We start from the raw sequence: 18,222 nt of genomic DNA on the forward strand, positions 1-18,222 counted from the left end.
GCTCCGACGGCGCCCGGCGCCCGCGGCGGTGGCCTTGCGCGCGCCCTAGCACAGCCCCGGGGCACCATGCCGCGGCGCCTGCAGCAGCGGGGCGCGGGCGCCAAGGGGCCGCCGGCCCCGACCTCCCGGCGCTCGCACCCCGCCGCCGCCCCCCGGAGCCCGCCGGCGAGCGCCGCCAAGCCGCTGCTGCGCTGGGACGAGGTGCCCGACGACTTCGTGGAGTGCTTCATCCTGTCCGGCTACCGGCGGCTGCCGTGCACCGCGCAGGAGTGCCTGGCCTCGGTGCTGAAGCCCACCAACGAGACGCTCAACTTCTGGACGCACTTCATCCCGCTGCTGCTGTTCCTCAGCAAGTTCTGCCGCCTGTTCTTCCTGGGCGGCAGCGATGTGCCCTTCCACCACCCCTGGCTGCTGCCGCTGTGGTGCTATGCGTCGGGAGTGCTGCTGACCTTCGCCATGAGCTGCACGGCGCACGTGTTCAGCTGCCTGTCGCTGCGCCTGCGTGCTGCCTTCTTCTACCTGGACTACGCTTCCATCAGCTACTACGGCTTTGGCAGCACCGTGGCCTACTACTACTACCTGCTGCCCAGCCTGAGCCTGCTGGACGCCAGGGTCATGACGCCGTACGTGCAGCAGCGCCTGGGCTGGCACGTGGACTGCACCCGCCTCATCGCGGCCTACCGCGCGCTCGTGCTGCCCGTGGCCTTCGTGCTGGCCGTGGCCTGCACCGTGGCCTGCTGCAAGAGCCGCACTGACTGGTGCTCCTACCCGTTCGCCCTGCGCACCTTCGTCTTCGTCATGCCGCTCAGCATGGCCTGCCCCATCATGTTGGAGAGTTGGCTCTTCGACCTGCGAGGCGAGAACCCCACGCTCTTCGTGCACTTCTACCGCCGCTACTTCTGGCTGGTGGTGGCTGCCTTCTTCAACGTGAGCAAGATCCCCGAGCGCATCCAGCCGGGTCTCTTCGACATCATCGGCCACAGCCACCAGCTCTTCCACATCTTCACCTTCCTCAGCATCTACGACCAGGTGTACTACGTGGAAGAGGGCCTGCGCCAGTTCCTCCAGGCGTCCCCGGCAGCGCCCACCTTCTCCGGCACCGTAGGCTACATGCTGCTGCTGGTCGTTTGCCTGGGCCTGGTCATCCGGAAGTTCCTCAACAACTCCGAATTCTGCAGTAAAAAGTGAGCCTCCACCCAGGAGGAGGCTATGGTTTGCCCACCTGTTTGCGTGGAGTTTCTGTTGTTCACTGTTGGTTTGTTTTCAAGTTTTGTTGTTTCCTTCTTTGCTAGAGGAGGGTGCTGCAGACCACGAGGAAAAGGTCTGCTGCTAGTTGGGGGATCCCAGTCCACTGCCTTTGAAAGAGGGAAATAGGGATGAAGTAGACGGAAGAGAGGGCCTCTGGGAAGAAAAATTAGGTATTGTCTATGATATCCAGGGATTTTGCAAAGACAATGAAGAAAATCACAGATAGAGCCACAAGCAGTTGGCTTTTTTTTTTTTAAACAGTCTTCTGTGTCCCTTAGGGAAGACAGGTATGCAGTAAAGAGGATAAACACAGATCCCTGGCTGCTGCCACTGCGGTCCAGAAATGCTTGGATTTGTCAAAAGAATGGACCTTTCTTTGTTGGGAAATGGGCACAAAGACACAAACCCAGGGCTTAACCCGCTAGACAATGCATGGAATGTGAACACAAGTTAATTATTTCAAAATGTTTATCAGATGTTATTTAAATGATAATATATATATATAATGATTTTTTTTTTCATAATTTATCAAAGCCCGTGAGATGCCCTTGAGCCTTCTTTGTCACGTAGTTCTGATTTTGCTGCCTTCTGCATCGCGCTCGTGAACCGGACGTTAGGACACGCTGCTTGAGAGTTCTCGACTACATTTTTAAACAGTGTTTCCTGAAGGCCCGTGAGTGTCATGATAAAACTGAATGACTCTTAGGGACCCTGATTAGACTGTTGGTGAGGCTCCGGTGGTTTGTAGAGGTCTCCAGTTCCTACTTACTTTCATGTATTCCACAAAACCCACCCTGGGTTTTTTGTTTGTTTGTTTTCTTTTTAATCTGATTCTTTCCTCTCTACTTATTTAAGTTGCCACTAAAATAAATGTGCCTTTTGAAGCAAATGCCCAAATGACTAGTCCTCAGACGCCCACCGCCTCTTGTACTGGGAGAAGAGAGTCTTCTTCCTCTGCTTTTCTGCAAATCGTGGTTGGACAGAAGGGAAGGAAGATGGGCGTGGTTTTAGGTTGATAGTGGGACCAGAAATAGTTGAGAGGTGTACAGAGCACATGGCTTCTGCCGGAGTCAGCCCTCTAAAGTGGCTGAGGTTCCTCGTGCAGCCACAAGGGGTGGGAGAGAGGATGGTGATGCATGCATCCTTGCTGAAAATTTAAAAGGCAACCAGGATCACGTGAGACAGTTCTATTATGAAAATTAGGAGCATGTTACTTACTACTGAAATTTTTGAGTTAAGACTACAATTGTTCAGTTAACACCAAAGTCTCATTTGAATCCAGACTATGGAAACAATTAGCAGTCACCTGGAAAGATTAGGAGCATGCCCCCAGACTCTTTCAATGACCCTATTGGCCAGTTGTTAGATGTTTCTTATAAATGTCAACCTGTCATTAAAAACGGCAACTCTTCATCACAAACCACCGAGGTAGCATATTTAAATATATCTCACACTTCTTGGTAAGTCCTTCTGGCTGAGAGCCAACCACGTTGGTGAAGGGGGAGTCTTGGTTTCATGGTGTAATTTAAGGCAAGCGCATAGGGTACGTGGACAGTTACCTCATTGCTGGTAGGATGGTGCTCCTGGAAAGATAGCTGTTTCGTTTTTGTTCTTAATTGCTACTGTATTTGTAAATAGAGAATCTTGGCACAATTCCCTGGAGGAACCAATGCCCTGTGTGGGTGTTCACTTGCACACCGAAGTTAAATTCCTGTGTGTGTGTTGAATTTAAGGCTTCTTAATGGGATTTAAAATACATTTGCACAACCTCTGATGAATGTCAGTGTCTCATCCTTTGATGCGTACTTACCAATCCTCAGGGAGACTTAATTCAGCATGTACATTCAAGGGTAACTGTGGAGACCAGGATACAGCCACGTACACTTACTTACATGTCACTGTTGCCTCTTGTAGAGTCTCAAAGAATGTTCGTTCATAAACTAGAGAAACAGGTTAAGGAATATTTTGTAGTGGTTTCTTTTGTTGTTGTTGTTGTTTTTGTTGAATGGGACTCCTCTCCCCGCAAACACACACTTTTAAAGAACTCTCAAGAGAGAGACATCTGAAAGAAACTGTGACTGTAAGGACAGGCACTAAAACCCAAATTTGTCACTTTGGGCTCTGGTTGGAGATCTTCCGGGTCCCCTCTTGCTATGTGTCTTTGTCTTTAAGCAGAGGCCACTTGAGGATAAAATCATACCCGTATCATTTTCAAGTGATTATGATGCATAAGCCAGTGAGATGACCTGCTTTCCCAGGGAAGGCCTCCTCACCCCTTATACTCCAGGGAGAAGGAGGATTCACCTCCTGGCTTTTCCTTTCTCCGGCTTCCTTTCCCCCTCTTCCCGTGCCACTAACATTGGCAATGGGACATTCTAATTGAAAACGGTGTCAGCTTGCCTTCCTGTTTGCGAATAGGAACCACACACACCAATGAAGAGCAGGGAGGCTTAACTACATGCTGCCGGCTGAATTATATTATTTCTGTTAAGGCAGATAATGCATTTTAGAGCAAATATTTATTCAGGCTCCATGTGCATGGAGCTAACCAGGCTTATTACACATTGCAGAATGAAACTCTTCAAAAAATAATTTTCCATGATCTCCATTTTGGCTGCACCCATTACATTCAGTTTTGTTGTATGGCATTTAACAGTTCGAAATATATGACAAATTATGAATGAGAATTCACTCCACTATCTTCATATAATCTATTTGGCAGTAAAATTTTGAAGCATATTATGAAATCCATTTTATTGTCACGTGTTAGTCATAATCTAGGTGGCATCTCCAGCAGCAGTCCCTCGGAGTCCTGCCTGGGAAATGATTACCTGACTCTGTGCCCGCTGCTCCGTGGGTTGGTCCCAGGGCTGACTGGCTAAGGTTTAGTTAGTTAGGGGGAGAGCCTTTCTTCCCACCTCTCTGGCTACTCAGGTGAAGAAGGTGACCTTCCCAGAGAGAGGGAAGTGCAGCTCCTTCATGTCATGACTGGCTTGTAAAAATAAACATGATCTTTTTCCACTGGCCATACACGTTCCCTAAATAACCCAGGGAGAAAGTGTGAGGCTACCTAACTGTCCAGAGTGGCCTGTATCCGCTTCCATTCATAAACCTGCCTGGAAGTGCTCACAGTCAGAAGACCACTTAGCCTAGTGTGCCGTGCTACTTTATGTATGGGAACCGTTGCTAAGAATGTCAAATCGGTAAATGTTTCTGATTTGGTGATGTATCTGAGGGCTAACACCAGTAAGCCAGGGTTTTTTTGTTTTGTTTTTTTATCTTCAAATCCCCCAGCTAGTTAACCTGAATAAAGCTATGGTAGACAGGTATGGTAGAAGTTACTTTCTAAGGATTTTATCATCGGCTGACAGTGACAGAATTTAGTCTTCAGACTGATATTAGAAGGCAGGGATAGTTTTGCACTCAGTTGTGTCTGGTAGTCAGCAGGACTATGTTACATGGTCAAACATACAGATGCTAATTGGATATAGTATGTATAATCTTGGATAAATATAGCCCACTAATTGAATATTTAATTTTGAAATAGAACAAAAGAAGAGATGGCTACCTTTAAAATTAAATTATAAAACCTTAAAATGTTACCAGCCACTGGAATGGTTTTCATCATCTTGTTCTTCATCTGTTAGTTTTGCCGTTGCTGACTCTGTTAGGGTCCTGTGACTGATGTCCATCTAGTCTTGGTGTAATCTCTCTACTGATTATTGAACATCTATCTACTGTATGTAAGACTTTAAGCAAGGATCCATGCATCCATCCATATTATTACAGACATTACCGGAGTTAGAAGTTTGGGTTTTTTCCCCATTGGTATAAGATCAATATGCTAGAATCTTATTTTAATTAACACAGTAATTTATCTGCATCTTTTTGCTTTTTTCCTCTGTTCCTTAGCCTAAAGTTAAAAAAAATTTGAAACTTTAATTTATGGTTGAGGTATAAGAAGAGTGTGTGTATGGACAGAATTTGAAGTTTATTATCACAGTAATGACACAGCTAACGAAGAGCTAGGGGAAGGTTTATAGCATCCACGCCATTCTGAAGAGGGGTCCATTCAAAGTGCCTAAAATGAGGTGTAACTGAGTGACTTCCATAGATAACGTGGTTAAAGTCAAAGTAAGACCCCTCACGGGTGTGAGTTTAAATGCTTAAATCTCTAAGAAGTTCCTAGCCTTTTCCTTCCTCTTCTATGATCCTTTAGTTTTAACTTTCAGAGAGTATCTTAAAAAAAAGAAATCATTTGTCAAAAGAGAGGAGCATATATACACATATATATGATCAAATACATGCACACACACACACACACACACACACACACACACACACACACACACACGGTTGGCAGAAGGTATAGGGAAGAAGGAGCAGGATAGGATTCAGGCTGCCAGTGTGGCGCAGCTGCTCAGCTGTAGAGAATGCTACCTGGTTTTAAATGTTGTCCCTAGAAAAGGATGTGGACGCCGAGGGTGTCAGGGCTCAAACAGGTGGCAAGGGATCCTATTTGGCATCTTAACAACATCCTGTAGCTTTTGACTACAGCACTGAATGCCATGGGATATTTTGAGTAGTAAGTTTATCCTGTGGCTTAATTTGTTTCCATAAAATTAGGGCATAGGTCAAAAAGGCATTCGGGCCTAATTGTGAGCCACATTTTGAGTCATTTTCTTGAAGGATTGCCAGTATTTGTTGAATGCATTGCCAGACAAAAGCAGACGAGCTCAGACACCCTGAGAAAGGAAGCATTGAATGGCTGAGACCTGACATACAGGATATTCCTTTATGAGGGGCCACGAGCCTTCCTACAGAAGTGTTGGGGTCTCTGATATTGCCAATAGTTTTTTTCTTAATTACAAAATGATTATCAGTCCTTAATAATTAAGAAAACCTAACATAAATTTCTGTTGTCATTCCCCAAAGAACAAATGTGTTGCTTTTCTGGTTTGTGAATTTCTCACTAATTTGTAGGCCTTTTTTTTTTTTTTTTTTTTTTTTTTTGATTCGCTTTGTTTTGTTTTAGCATCTTACACAATCTGTGAAGAGCAAGCTGCAGAACTGGATAGTTTAGTTATAGGTCAGGGCCCAAAATGCCCATTTAGCTAGCTACTAATGGTGGCAGGGTGTGACTTTTGAAAGCTCCAAACACACACCTGTACGCAACGATTCGCAGTTCCCACTTGGTGCAGAATGATAGCAGGGCTCTTTGAGCTTTTGGGAAGACCTGCTCCCACCCCGTGCCATTCTTCGGAATGTAACGCGGAAGCATTAATGCTTTTTGTTCTGTACATGACATCTCTCAAGGAAATGTCTGGAGCGTGCAGATTTATTCTTGAATGTGGAAACGTGGCAGGCCACCTTCCCCACGCCTTACAGCTCCACCCAAAATACGCAACAAACACTTGCACTCAGGCAGAGGTGGGAGCGGTCTTCAGCTGGCTCTTCAGCCATGCCATGAAGACCCTGCTTCTCATGGCTTACCACCACACCGACAGGACACCGTGTAAATAAACCCTGTTTCTGAAGACCTGCTTCTTTCACTTCTTTCGGTTCTGTGTCTGTTTAGAAAAGATAGTCTTTTTTAACTTGCTGGATGAAAAAAAAAAAAAGAATTAGCGGGAAAATTTTTTAAAGATGTGTTTTAATTTTATATTCCAAAGGTTTGTAATAGCAATTTTGTTTAAAAAAAAAATCAGGCCTTAGCACATGGATAAGAACCAGGGCTTTTTCAAAAGCCTCATCTGTGTCTGGGCATTTAATCATTCTGAGCTCTTACCCAAATGATCAAGGCCTCTTGGGTCTTTCAAACTGTAAATATTGTGTAGTTTAGAAAAAGATAAGCATTTTTTAAAGAAAAAAAGCATCAGATAGATTCTAGGTGTGTAACAAGGCTAAACTTAAAAGTCTTTCCTGAAATTCTGGTTAGAAACTTCACTAAACTCCCTCTCTTGAGAAGATTCAGTTACAAAGGCCTGTCTCTGCCACGTTGGTTTACTTTCTGGGGTCATGAGGGAAATTACCTTAACCCAGCAACTGAGCACCCAGGCGATAAGGATGTGAGGCACATTTCACGTGGATGGAGTGTCACCATAGCGAATCATGGAGCAGCAGAATGCTCAGCCTGGGCCCTTGTTTCTTCTACATGAAACATAAGCCCCATGTGTTTATTGCTGCATCGACAGGAAAGCTTTCCATCTGGGGGGCTGTGGGGAGGATTCTGTGGTGGCTTTTCCTTTTGCTTAGGCACATGCTAGCTCTGAACTTGAATCTTCGTTTCAGCCTTCCCCAACCCATTCCAACCACCTTTGAAGCCTTTACTTTTCACAAATCCAGCCTTGAAGACGGCAGATTCTTAAAAGGATTCCCTGTGTACTTAGGCTTTCAACCATCTGCCTTATGAGGGCATTGCTTGAAGGGCTGTCTGTCTTCACGTTCTTGAGGGCAGAGGCAGTGAGGGGATTTAACAGACCAAATAGAAAGGTTTCATATGTTGTTTTTAAATCTCATTTAATGGTGACAGCAGAGAGTAAAGAATAATGTAGGCATAAAGAATTTTTTCCACTGCTTGCTAAATTAATTCTTCTTAGGCCACCCTGACTCCAGTCCTTACCCAAAGAGCTGACTTAGCTGGCTAGAGAGGTATCCTCAGGACAGAAGTGCTTCCAGCCTGGACTCTAAGACGGTTTCAAGTCCATGGTCCATTCAAGTCCATTCTGATAGAAGAGCTTTACTTCATCATAATTGCAGATTTCCAGAAAAGTGAAGCAACCTCATCTATAGAAACAGACATTATTCTGGTCGGTTCTGTGCATGTAACAAACTGCCTTTCATTTCTGTTGTATGGTCTGATATGATTTTAGTTTTCTGAGACATGTGTTTCCTCCTGTCTTGAATATGAAAAAAAAATCTGTGAAAATGATATAACTATGCATTTTTGCTGAAAACAAATGTACAAAATAAGAATAAATGATTTGTAAGCACAGTAAAATGATGTGTGTGCCTCTGCTATTGTTCAGACCATATTCTTCAGCTAAGTATTCCCAAACTAACAGTAAGATATATGGAAAAACTCTCGGTAGTCAGGAGGCTAAAGCTAGCCTGGGCTACATAGTGAGTTCCAGACCAGCCCAAGATACCTAGCAAGTCACTGTCTAAAAAAAAAAAAAAAAAAGCAACCAAGTATGTAAAATATTGATAAACATAAGGAAATACGACAATCAGACAGAAGAATATTGTTGCCCTGAAAAATCCTTAGTATATTATTTTTATACTTAACATTTTATATTTAACATTTGTTAAATGAAAAAGGAAAATGCCAAAGGTACTTTGAAGTCATATTCCCTGTGATACAAGCTCATTGATTTTAAAGGGTGTACATGGTCTATGGGTACCAGGCAGTGAACACTGTCCTTGAACTCTGATGATGTTGGGAATTTACAGTATTTTTTATCTACTAAGAAGAAAGACCCAGCTTAAGTCTTTTAGCTCGAAGCATTTTAGCACTAAGCCTTTAAACCTCACTGACTCTGTTGGAGACTTTTGGTTATTAGGGACAAACTTTTTCCTTCCAATGAAGCAAGGTTTATAGAAGGAGCAGGGGCAGTTCACAGAATACGAGAGCGGATTGGTGAGGCAGACAGTGCTGGCGATTCCAGCTGAGAACACCTGCTTTTGTCCAGAGTTGCTCCCTAGGGCACTGCTACCAGACGGGCCAACATCAGCTGCTCTCCAGCCTGGTTATGTCTATCCCCAATGCAAATTCCTGGGAGAGTAGCTGATTGGCCTACCATAGGTCACATGGTCTTTTTAAAAGACAAAGCATGGGTGTCTGTCATTTGAGCCTTTTTTAGAATGACCAGAAAGATAGAGACAGTTTCCCACAGGAAGGCTGATAGGCAGACAAACTAACTGCTAGCCAGACATTAATGAACTGCTAGCCATCTCATCCCCTCTCTGTGCTACATGGTAGAGGCAAACCACAAATGCCCATCACTGTGGAGTATGAGGTCATGGCTGCTTTAAGGGAAGGTGAGAGTGTGTGTCTGTGGGTGCCAGTTAAACCAGTGTGCTACTACCTTGGGGTCCCTATTGAAGGAAAGAAGGAAGGAGATGGAAGGAAGGAAGGAAGGAAGGAAGGAAGGAAGGAAGGAAGGAAGGAAGGAAGGAGGGAGGGAGGGAGGGAGGAAGAAAGGAAGGAAGGAGGGAGGAAGAAAGGAAGGAAGGAAAGAGGGAAAGAGAAAGGAAGGAGGGACAGAGGGAGAAAGGGAAGAAGGAAGACTAACATACCAAAATAATAGCAGCCATAGCCCAGCCTCCCCCAGCTAGCACAGACCCTCCCTTCCACACAAGAATTCTTTGCAGAATACACAACTACTACATGGATGCTCCAACGCTTACAGCCCCTTCCCAAAGACAACACCAAATCCTGATTCGGTACTTCAGCCCCCAGAACCACCCTCATTCAGGTTAAGAATCATGCACGGGGTCAGACATTGGGCCACCTCCCAACTTGGTCTCAGGCCACTCCTAAGAGGCCTACGCCATCTGGTTGCCCGTGGTCTCCTGACCCCGCCAGACACTTTCCTGGTGCTTTCTGACTCACTTACCACTTATTCTTCACCCATTCTTGCATGGGGGAGCTGCTTCTAGGCTTCCTGGGACCTTTTTTTAAGGTCCTGCCAATGGGATGAAATGGTAGAAAACAGGATTTGCAGGAATGAGGCAGAAGGCTTTTTCCCCTTTCCCAGCCCTCTAGTTTTTTTGGGGGGAGGGGGGTGGTGGTTATTGCTGTTTTGTTTGGTTTTCTTGAGACCTCTACCCTGGTTACTGTTATCAGCCATTGTCTAGCCCTAAGAGAAGAAGGCAAGATAAGAATAACTCTAGCAGGTGCAGGGGGTCAAATAGAGTGGTCACAAGATGGACTGTTTAGCCTGGGCCTGAAGCCTACGCACCTTTGGACTTTCTCTTACGAGCCAATAAACTCCCTTCATTCCAGGGTTCAGTTTAGGTTGGACTTACTGCTGAATCCTAAGTGTCTCAATGTCTCTGTAAGATTTGTTCGCCTCAGTCATGCCAATTAAAACAGAAAAAAAAAAAGCAAAGAGATTTATTGATTTATTCATTTGCAGCCACCTTGGAAGAAGGACAAAGAAAACCAGTGTCCCCACCCCACCGCCACCACCAAGTTCATCTTCCGGATGACCCATCATTGTCTGGGCTTCAGTCTCACCGTATAAGGTGACCTGACAAGCTTTTAGAACTGTGAAATCTCTTTTCTAGAGACAAGTTGGATGGCCCCACCCCCAATGGGACCTTTTCTCCCAGCATGAGATTCCTAGAGAAATTCCCCTCTCTTGGGGTCCATTGTCTCAATAGTCTGAGAGATTAAGAGATGCAAGTGTTTCTGAGGAATATCTTCTTGTCTGCCAGGTGGGTCACTGTATCACACAACCCCAGCCCACCCCCAGCTCAGCTAGGCCAACTTTTTAGAATCTGCATACTAAATCTTTGTAAAACTTCACTAGAAATTTTTAAATGACTTTATTGGGTGGGAGTTGTGCCACAGCACATGTGTGGAGATCAGAGGACAACTTGAAGGAGCTCGTTCTTTACTTCCAATGCATGGTTGTGTAGGTCTCTGAGACAGAAACATCCCATCCTGCAGGGAAGCTCCTTAAACAGGAAGGTAAACAACTCAGAATAGCTTCAGGAAGTCCCTGAAACTGACCAGATTCACTCGGCTCGTCTTTGACAAAGTAAGCAGGAAAAGCTGAGCGTTCTCCCCTAGGGAAACCAAGCTGCAATAAAGACTTTTCAGACTAGCAAAGCTGTCACCCGTGCTGGCATTGGCTTTGGTGATGCAATTGTCTTTGTGTCATTTCTTTACATGTAAGTCGCCCCTCGTCCATATTAGTGTAAGTAACCCCAGTAAAACTCATTGGTTCACAAAGTTGGACTTTGGTGCTATCTGTACTTTGGTTTGTCATGGGTTCCCTATCAAGGGTGAGTAGACGTGTGTGTTTTAATCTCCCTAAGAAAAGTTTTATCACCCAACACAGTGGCATTGAACTCAGGCCAACATACATGGTGGCAAGCACATTTACCTGTCATCTTAGGGTTTCTATGGCTGTGAGACAACACCATGGCCAAAAGTGACTTGGGAAGGAGAGGGTTTATGTCGGCTTACAGCCTCAGGTCACGCTGTCACTGAGGGAAGTCAGGACAGGAGCTGTAGGTAGAAGGCAGGAGCTGAAGCAGAGGCCATGGAGGAGCTCTGCTTACTGATGTGCTCAGCCTGCTTTCTTAAACAGCACAGGACCACCTGCCCAGGGGTGATCCCACCCACACTGAGCTGGGTCCTCCCACATCAATCATCAATCATCAATCACGAAAATGCTCCACAGACTTGCCTACAGGCCAATACGATGGAAGCATTTTCTCAGTTGAGAGTCCCTCTTCCCAGATGGGTCTAGGTTTGTATCAGGCTGACAAGACCGACCCAGCATACCCACTAAACCGTTTTGTTGGTCCTACAATACTTCATTTGTAAGTGCAGATGTTCTGCATCTGGACTCAGTCAGTGATCCTCTTGTGATACCCCGCAGTATTTCCTTTCTCCACCCTGTCCTCCATGCAGGTATTTCAAGTCTCTAACCCCATTACTCTTTACCTCTCCTCAAATTTCAGCTCCCACCACTTCCCACCTGTTCAGAAACCACACTGTATCCATCAGGCATTGCTCGCCAGTGGGTTTCCAGCCATTTCCTCCCAACTGAATTAGTCATGAGAGCATTAAAACATGGGCTGCTAGTGGCTTCCATTTCCCACTTGAGAACATTGCCTTGCTGTCGTCCCCCAACCCCGCCTCCATGCCATCCTCTGATCATCTTCCACCCCACTCCCTTTACAGCAGGCTTCTGGAAAGGTGCTGGGTGTCGTCCTCACTTTTTTACCTCCCACTCCTCCACCCACTGTGCTCTGGGTCCATTAACATTCCTACAATCATTAACCACTTCCTCGCTGACTAATAAAGAATTATGCATTTATTTGTGTGTGTGTGTGTGTGCGCGCGCGCGCGCGCACGCGCGCGGTATACATAGGGAAGGGAGGCATATGCATGGATGTGTGGGTGTACTAGACCCTGCATGGATGTATGGAAGTCACAGGTCAGTGTCTTCATCTGTTATTCTCCACCTGAGTTTTCAAGACAGGCTCTCTCACTGAACCTGGAGCTTGCTGTTTCAATCAGACTGGATGATCAGCAAGCACTGGGATCTGTGCATCTGCCCTCCCATGCTGCGGTTACAGATGCATGCTGCCATTCCCTCCCATGCTGCGGTTACAGATGCATGCTGCCATGCACTCCCATGCTGCTTTTACAGATGCATGCCACCATGCCCGCCAGTACTATAGTTACAGATGCATGCCACTATGCCTGGCTTTTACTTGGGTGCTAAGAATCCAAATTCAGGTGCCCATGCTTGTGCGGCAAGCATTTTGTCCATGAGCTACCTCCCCAGCCAGCCAGCCATTTCTGAGATCTTTTCCATTACTTTCTCCTAAGACTCTCTCTGTGACCTCTGTAACCGTCTGCTACTCTCACATGACCGCCTGTGCTGGCTTATCTTCTCCATGCCTTCATGAAGAAAGGTTCAAAGTATGAACAGAAACCATCGACCTCACTGTATTTTGAGGTCTTGTCAGCAGCTTTCTGATTCAGCTGCTAGGCATCAGCATTTCTGCCCCACCAGGGCACTGCTGTTCTTCCTCAGGAAACTTGACCTTGGCTCTAGACTCCTATCCAGTGAGTCTGTAAGGCAGCCATTGCGGGATAATCACCCCCCTTCACCTCAGTAGCCTGAGTGGGTTCTGTGGTCTGCAGCTGAGTTCAAACTGATATCCCGGGTAAGCAGAGGAAAAGATGATCAGAAACTGTGGGCAAGCTGGCCAGGAGAGTAAATGAGGGAGATAGAGACAGGAGGATTGGGAAGTCAAGGCAATTCTCAGCTACATAGAGAATTCCATTCTTGCCTGGGCTATATGATGAGTTTGAGGCCATTCTGGGCTTCATGAGACTCTGTCACAAATGGGGTGAGTTGGGGTGGGAGGGGAACAGGGAGGCATAGCTCCGTGTTCTCCAGACCACTGGCAAGTATACTGTTGGGCTTCTGAGATACACACACACACACACACACACACACACACACACACACACACACACACATATATATAAAATCTTTAATTTTCTTGGCAAGACGAAGCAGGTATTGTACCAGGCAGCCTCTTTGGGGAGTTTGGTTCAAAGCAAAACAAAATCAAAATAATAAACATTAGGAAGTTAATCACCTAGAAATCTCCCCCCTTTAATGGGATTTTAAATGAGTAATGGAGGTACAGCATGGATACCTAGAATGCTCATCAGCTGAGGGGCTGATGAGATGGCTCAGTGGGTAAAGGTACCTGTTGCCAAGCCTGATGATCTGAGCTCCATCCCTGGCCCCACATTGTGGAAGGAGAGACCAGACTCCTGCAAGTTGTCCTCTGAGCTGTACATGTGCACAGTGCCACGTGTATGTGCACACACACACATAATTTTTACCACAGTATGTATCACATGAAAGAAATCTAAAATAAATTCCATAAATGACAAGTGGTGTTTTCATAAAAATGATAATTTATACACTGTTCACATCAATTTCATGCTCCAGGAACCAAAAGGTCAGTAATGTTATATCCTGGTTGGTTTTGACGACTAGGGACAAGCTCTACTCATTTGGGAAGAGGGAACCTCAACTGAGAAAACGCCTCCATCGGATCACCTCTAGGCAAGACTGTTCGATGGTTGATGTGGGAGGGCCCCACTCACTATGGGCACTCTTCCATGGCCTCTGCTCCCAGGTTCCTGCCCTGACTTCTCTCAGTGATGGGTTACAGAATGGAAGTGTAAGCAAAGTAATTTCCTCCCTTGAGTTGCTTTTGACCATAATGTTTTATCACAGCAGTAGAGACCTAACGAGGACACATAGGAAGCATGCGCAGTTCAAACACTGGGTGAGAATTCTGAGTGTTTGATCTGAAAAGTTAACCATGGCCGGCCTGCCTTTCTGGGGGAGAGGAGCCAGGAGTGAGTTGGGCTTTTAGGAGCTGCTTGCTTTCTTCTTGTTTAAGATGTCTATACTGCATCTGCTGTTTCTACTAACAGCTCCCTGAACTTCCTTGAAAAAGGGTCCCTCCCACTGAACCCACTGATCCTTGGTGGGACTGTGTCACCAGGGGTTCATCCTGAGCTTGCTCCTTCCTCCTCCACATACACCTTCATGCAGTTCCACACACAGCCTTCCAACAGTCTTTCTCTTTTTGTTGTTCTTTCCCGTATTTCACTGGTGGCTCTTGTCCCCTTTGAGTAAAGAATACAGGCTGAGAACTTCTGGCTTCCTGGGTGGCGAGCAAGGAACTTGGAGGTTGTGACTCCAAGTAGCGAGCAAAAAGCTAGCAAGAAGCTGAAGTGAAAAGCCACACTTCTCAGATCTACCAGACAAACGAGGCCACAGAGCAACTGCTGCCTAGAATCGGAGATGGACGTGGGAACACAGAGAACCACAGAGCAGGAAGTAGGACAGAGTGTTTGGGTTGTCTTCATATTTCATTCACCCCACCCGGAAGACATGTCTATTTTTCAACCAAAAGAACCATGAGGCTTACTGAAAAGAGGGGGATACCTACAGTTTGAAGACACAAAGCGCGCATCAGAATGAGGTTCAGATTTGGTAAGAATGTTGATATAAGTAGACTCAAAACAGTTGGGCTAAGGATTCCAATGATGGAAACCATCAATATTCCAGAAAGGTAAGTAACTACACAGCGGGGGAATTAAAGATTCAAAGCTAGGTGTGGTGTGGCATGCCTGCCCTCAATAGGCATTTAAGGTTATGCAGGGCTAAATCATTTGTCTCTGGCTCAAAAAAGCTAATGCTTAGGGATGTAGTTTAGGGGCACAGCACTTTTCCTAGCATGGGGGAAGGCCCTGGCTTTATTCCTAGTGCTTAAAAAGCAAAAAGATTCGAACACAAACACACAGAGAAAACAGTGAACTGAGAAGAAAATATCTGAAACTGTGGACTGTTTGTAGCATGTCATGTACAGCGGGGATAACAGAAGAGCTAAGAAAGAACACTGATTCATCATGCGCTCAACATCTGCAGCCTGCAGGGGAAGGAAGTCGTTCCCATAGAACTTTCATTATTTTTTTCATCACTTGCAAATGATTTTCTTTCCTTTCTGTCTCAGAAATCCACTCTCAGTTTCTGTTCTCCAATTTTTTTTTCTTGCAAGGTAAAATAATTCCTTTAAAAATATGGGGGATTTATCCTTGAGATTGTAATGTTTAAAGCTGTAGTATTAGCAAGAGAGAACACTCACCCGCCTGCTCACGTAATCTCCTCCTCTCCCACCTAGCTCCTCCACAACATAGAAAAACCTGTAGGAAACGTCCAAAAGGGTACGAATCATGTGGATATTTATCAGTATAGCTCACATAATCTCCTCCTCTCCCACCTAGATCCTCCAAACATAGAAAAACCTGTAGGAAATGTCCAAAAGGGTACGAATCATGTGGCTGTTTATCAGTATAAAATGTAATTCTCTTCAAGATGTAATTATTGCTTGCACACTATTGCTGGGCACAGTGGCTCACACCTATAATCATAGTGCTTGGGCTAAGGCAGGAGGATTGCTATGAGTTTATGCCAGCTTGGGGTAGTAAGACCCCCAGAGGGTTTCTACTCCAACTCCCCTTAATTTGGTGGTGGCTATATTAGTGGCTCCTTACCTCACTGCAGGTCTGCTCTGATGGCAGTCTATACATGTGAGCCTCAAGTTTCTTCAGGTTCTGATTTTAGTTCACAGAAACATAAAGTACAAGAGAAGACTGGTTACAATGACTCAGTGGGTAAAGGCTCTTGATGCCGGGCCTGACGTCCTGAGTCCAATCCCTGGGACCCACATAGCAGAAGGAGAGCAATGACTCCTTCAAGGTGTCCTCTGATCTGCACACATAAACCATGGTATGTACACACACGCACACTAAAATTAATAAAAATGTACTGAGCAGATGTTTCGGCAGATGTACAATAAATCAGCTGTAAGAAGACTAGACTCATTCAAGTTTCTTTTTATTGTTAGTACTATTTTGATTCTATTCTTTAAGTTTTGTTTTTTTTAATGTTCATTTTGGTATTTTATTTTGGTCACTCTTAGCTTCTGGAGAAAGGGTCAAACAATAGAATAACTGCCTAGTTGTTTGGGTCATGTTAGGGTCTTGACTCATCCTTGTGTCGGGTACACTGTATGGGGGGGGGGGCACTGTGTTGTAGTTGTCCACAATCTTGTGTAGGGGCAGAACGAAGTTCTTCACAACAAAAAGAGGAAAACTGTACCCTAAATAGGGAGTAGGGGGATTCTTAAGCTCCATTGCCCTCCCCAACACCCCCCCACACACACACACACCACTCTCAGAGACACAGGGTTACTATGCTTATGAGAAGGTTTCTACAAAGATCTCTTTCAGAACCGGGTAAGACAGGGAAGGGGGTACAGGTGGGAAAGGCAAAGGCTCTAGACCCACTGGATTCCTACAGGCCCTCCAGATGGCGTGGGGATACACTGTGAGCGGCCAGCAGCCTGTGGGGGTGTTTTCCCAGGGCGCAGGAGTGGGGCTCCTGCTTAGGAGGCAGCCTCTAGAGCAGGGTCCAGCCTTCCCTGCTCCAGCCTTCTTTGGACCTGAGGTAGCCAGCTTCTGACTGCAGTTGGGGCTATGCTCTAGGGTTTTCATCTTTTGCAATGAAAACTTCTTACGCTATTATTTCATTGTCTTGTTCCCTAAAACGAGCTGCCTTGGCTGGTGGGCCCTCCACTCCTCAGCTCTAGAATGGGCTAGGAATCTATTTTACTTCACAGCAGTGTGAGGAGCCAGTGAATTCCTTCAGTGAGTTTTGCTCAGCACATCACTGCTATTCAGTTCATTTTAGCCAACACACATTATATTACTTCAGACTCTTAAGAGTGCTTATCACAGCCGGGCGGTGGTGGTGCACCCTTTTAATCCCAGGACTTGGGAGGCAGAGGCAGGTCGATCTCTGTGAGTTTGAGGCCAGCAGAGGTCTTCAGAGCGAGTTCCAGGACAGACAGACAGACAGACCCTGTCTATAATAAATAAATAAATAGGCAGATAAATAAATAAACAAACAAACAAATAAATAAATAAATGAAAATTTAAAAGTAAGAACACTTACCTCACCCAGTCCTTGCGGGGGTTGGGGGAAGGCAAAGGTTCGATACATTCTAGAAACAAGTAAGACTTTGGTGTGCTGGCTGTTTTTTGTCAACTCGACACAAAGTAGAACCATCTGGGAAGAGGAAACGTTAACTGAGAAAATGCCTCCTCTAGACTGGTCCATAGGCTCATCCTTGAGACGTTATCCTAATGAATGATTGATGTGGTCTGGGCCCCTGTGGGTGAACCACCCCTGGGGCAGATGGTCCTGTGTTGTATAAAAATAGCACACCAAGAGAGCCATGGGAGCAAGCCAATAAGCAGCTCTCCTCCATGATCTCTGCATCGGCTCCTGCCCTGACTTCCCTTCATGACAGACTATAAAAAACTCTAATCCAAATAAACCCTCTCCAAGTTGCTTTGGTCATGGTATTTTATCACAGCAATAGAAACCTAACTAGGACAATAAGTGACGTTCCGCTGAAATACAATAGGAAACACACCTGCAATTTAAATATTCTAGTAGGCATGTTAAAGGTACAAAGTCAAGTGAGTTAATGTTAGTATATGCTGTATTTGACCCCGTATAACCAAAGTATTACCATTTCAAAGTGTGCCTATGTGCTGAAAGCTCATGGTAGCTGTTGTCTGGGGTCTGTATAGACAGAGTCCTTTCCATAGTTTAGATATAC

At 45.5% G+C, this 18,222-nt stretch overlaps 1 protein-coding gene across 2 annotated transcripts; it reads left to right on the forward strand.

The window, feature by feature from the left end:
* The first annotated feature begins 66 nt into the window (after nt 1-66).
* On the forward strand, nt 67-2,137 carry Paqr9 (progestin and adipoQ receptor family member 9). Of its 2 annotated transcripts, XM_059268378.1 has the most exons (2): nt 67-1,184; nt 1,783-2,137. In XM_059268378.1, the coding sequence occupies exons 1-2, from the start codon at nt 67-69 to the stop codon at nt 1,787-1,789; spliced, it is 1,125 nt and encodes a 374-aa protein (XP_059124361.1). In that variant the 3' UTR covers nt 1,790-2,137. The 2 variants fall into 2 exon arrangements, with proteins under 2 accessions (XP_059124361.1, XP_059124362.1); XM_059268379.1 differs by having other exon boundaries at nt 67-2,137.
* Nucleotides 2,138-18,222: the final 16,085 nt, after the last annotated feature.

The sequence above is a fragment of the Peromyscus eremicus genome, chromosome 7 (assembly GCF_949786415.1).
Source record: "Peromyscus eremicus chromosome 7, PerEre_H2_v1, whole genome shotgun sequence".
Lineage (NCBI taxonomy): Eukaryota > Metazoa > Chordata > Mammalia > Rodentia > Cricetidae > Peromyscus > Peromyscus eremicus.

What these genes read in the sequence shown, in the direction of transcription:
- Paqr9 (XM_059268378.1), top strand. Translation starts at nt 67, where the DNA reads ATGCCGCGGCGCCTGCAGCAGCGGGGCGCGGGCGCCAAGGGGCCGCCG.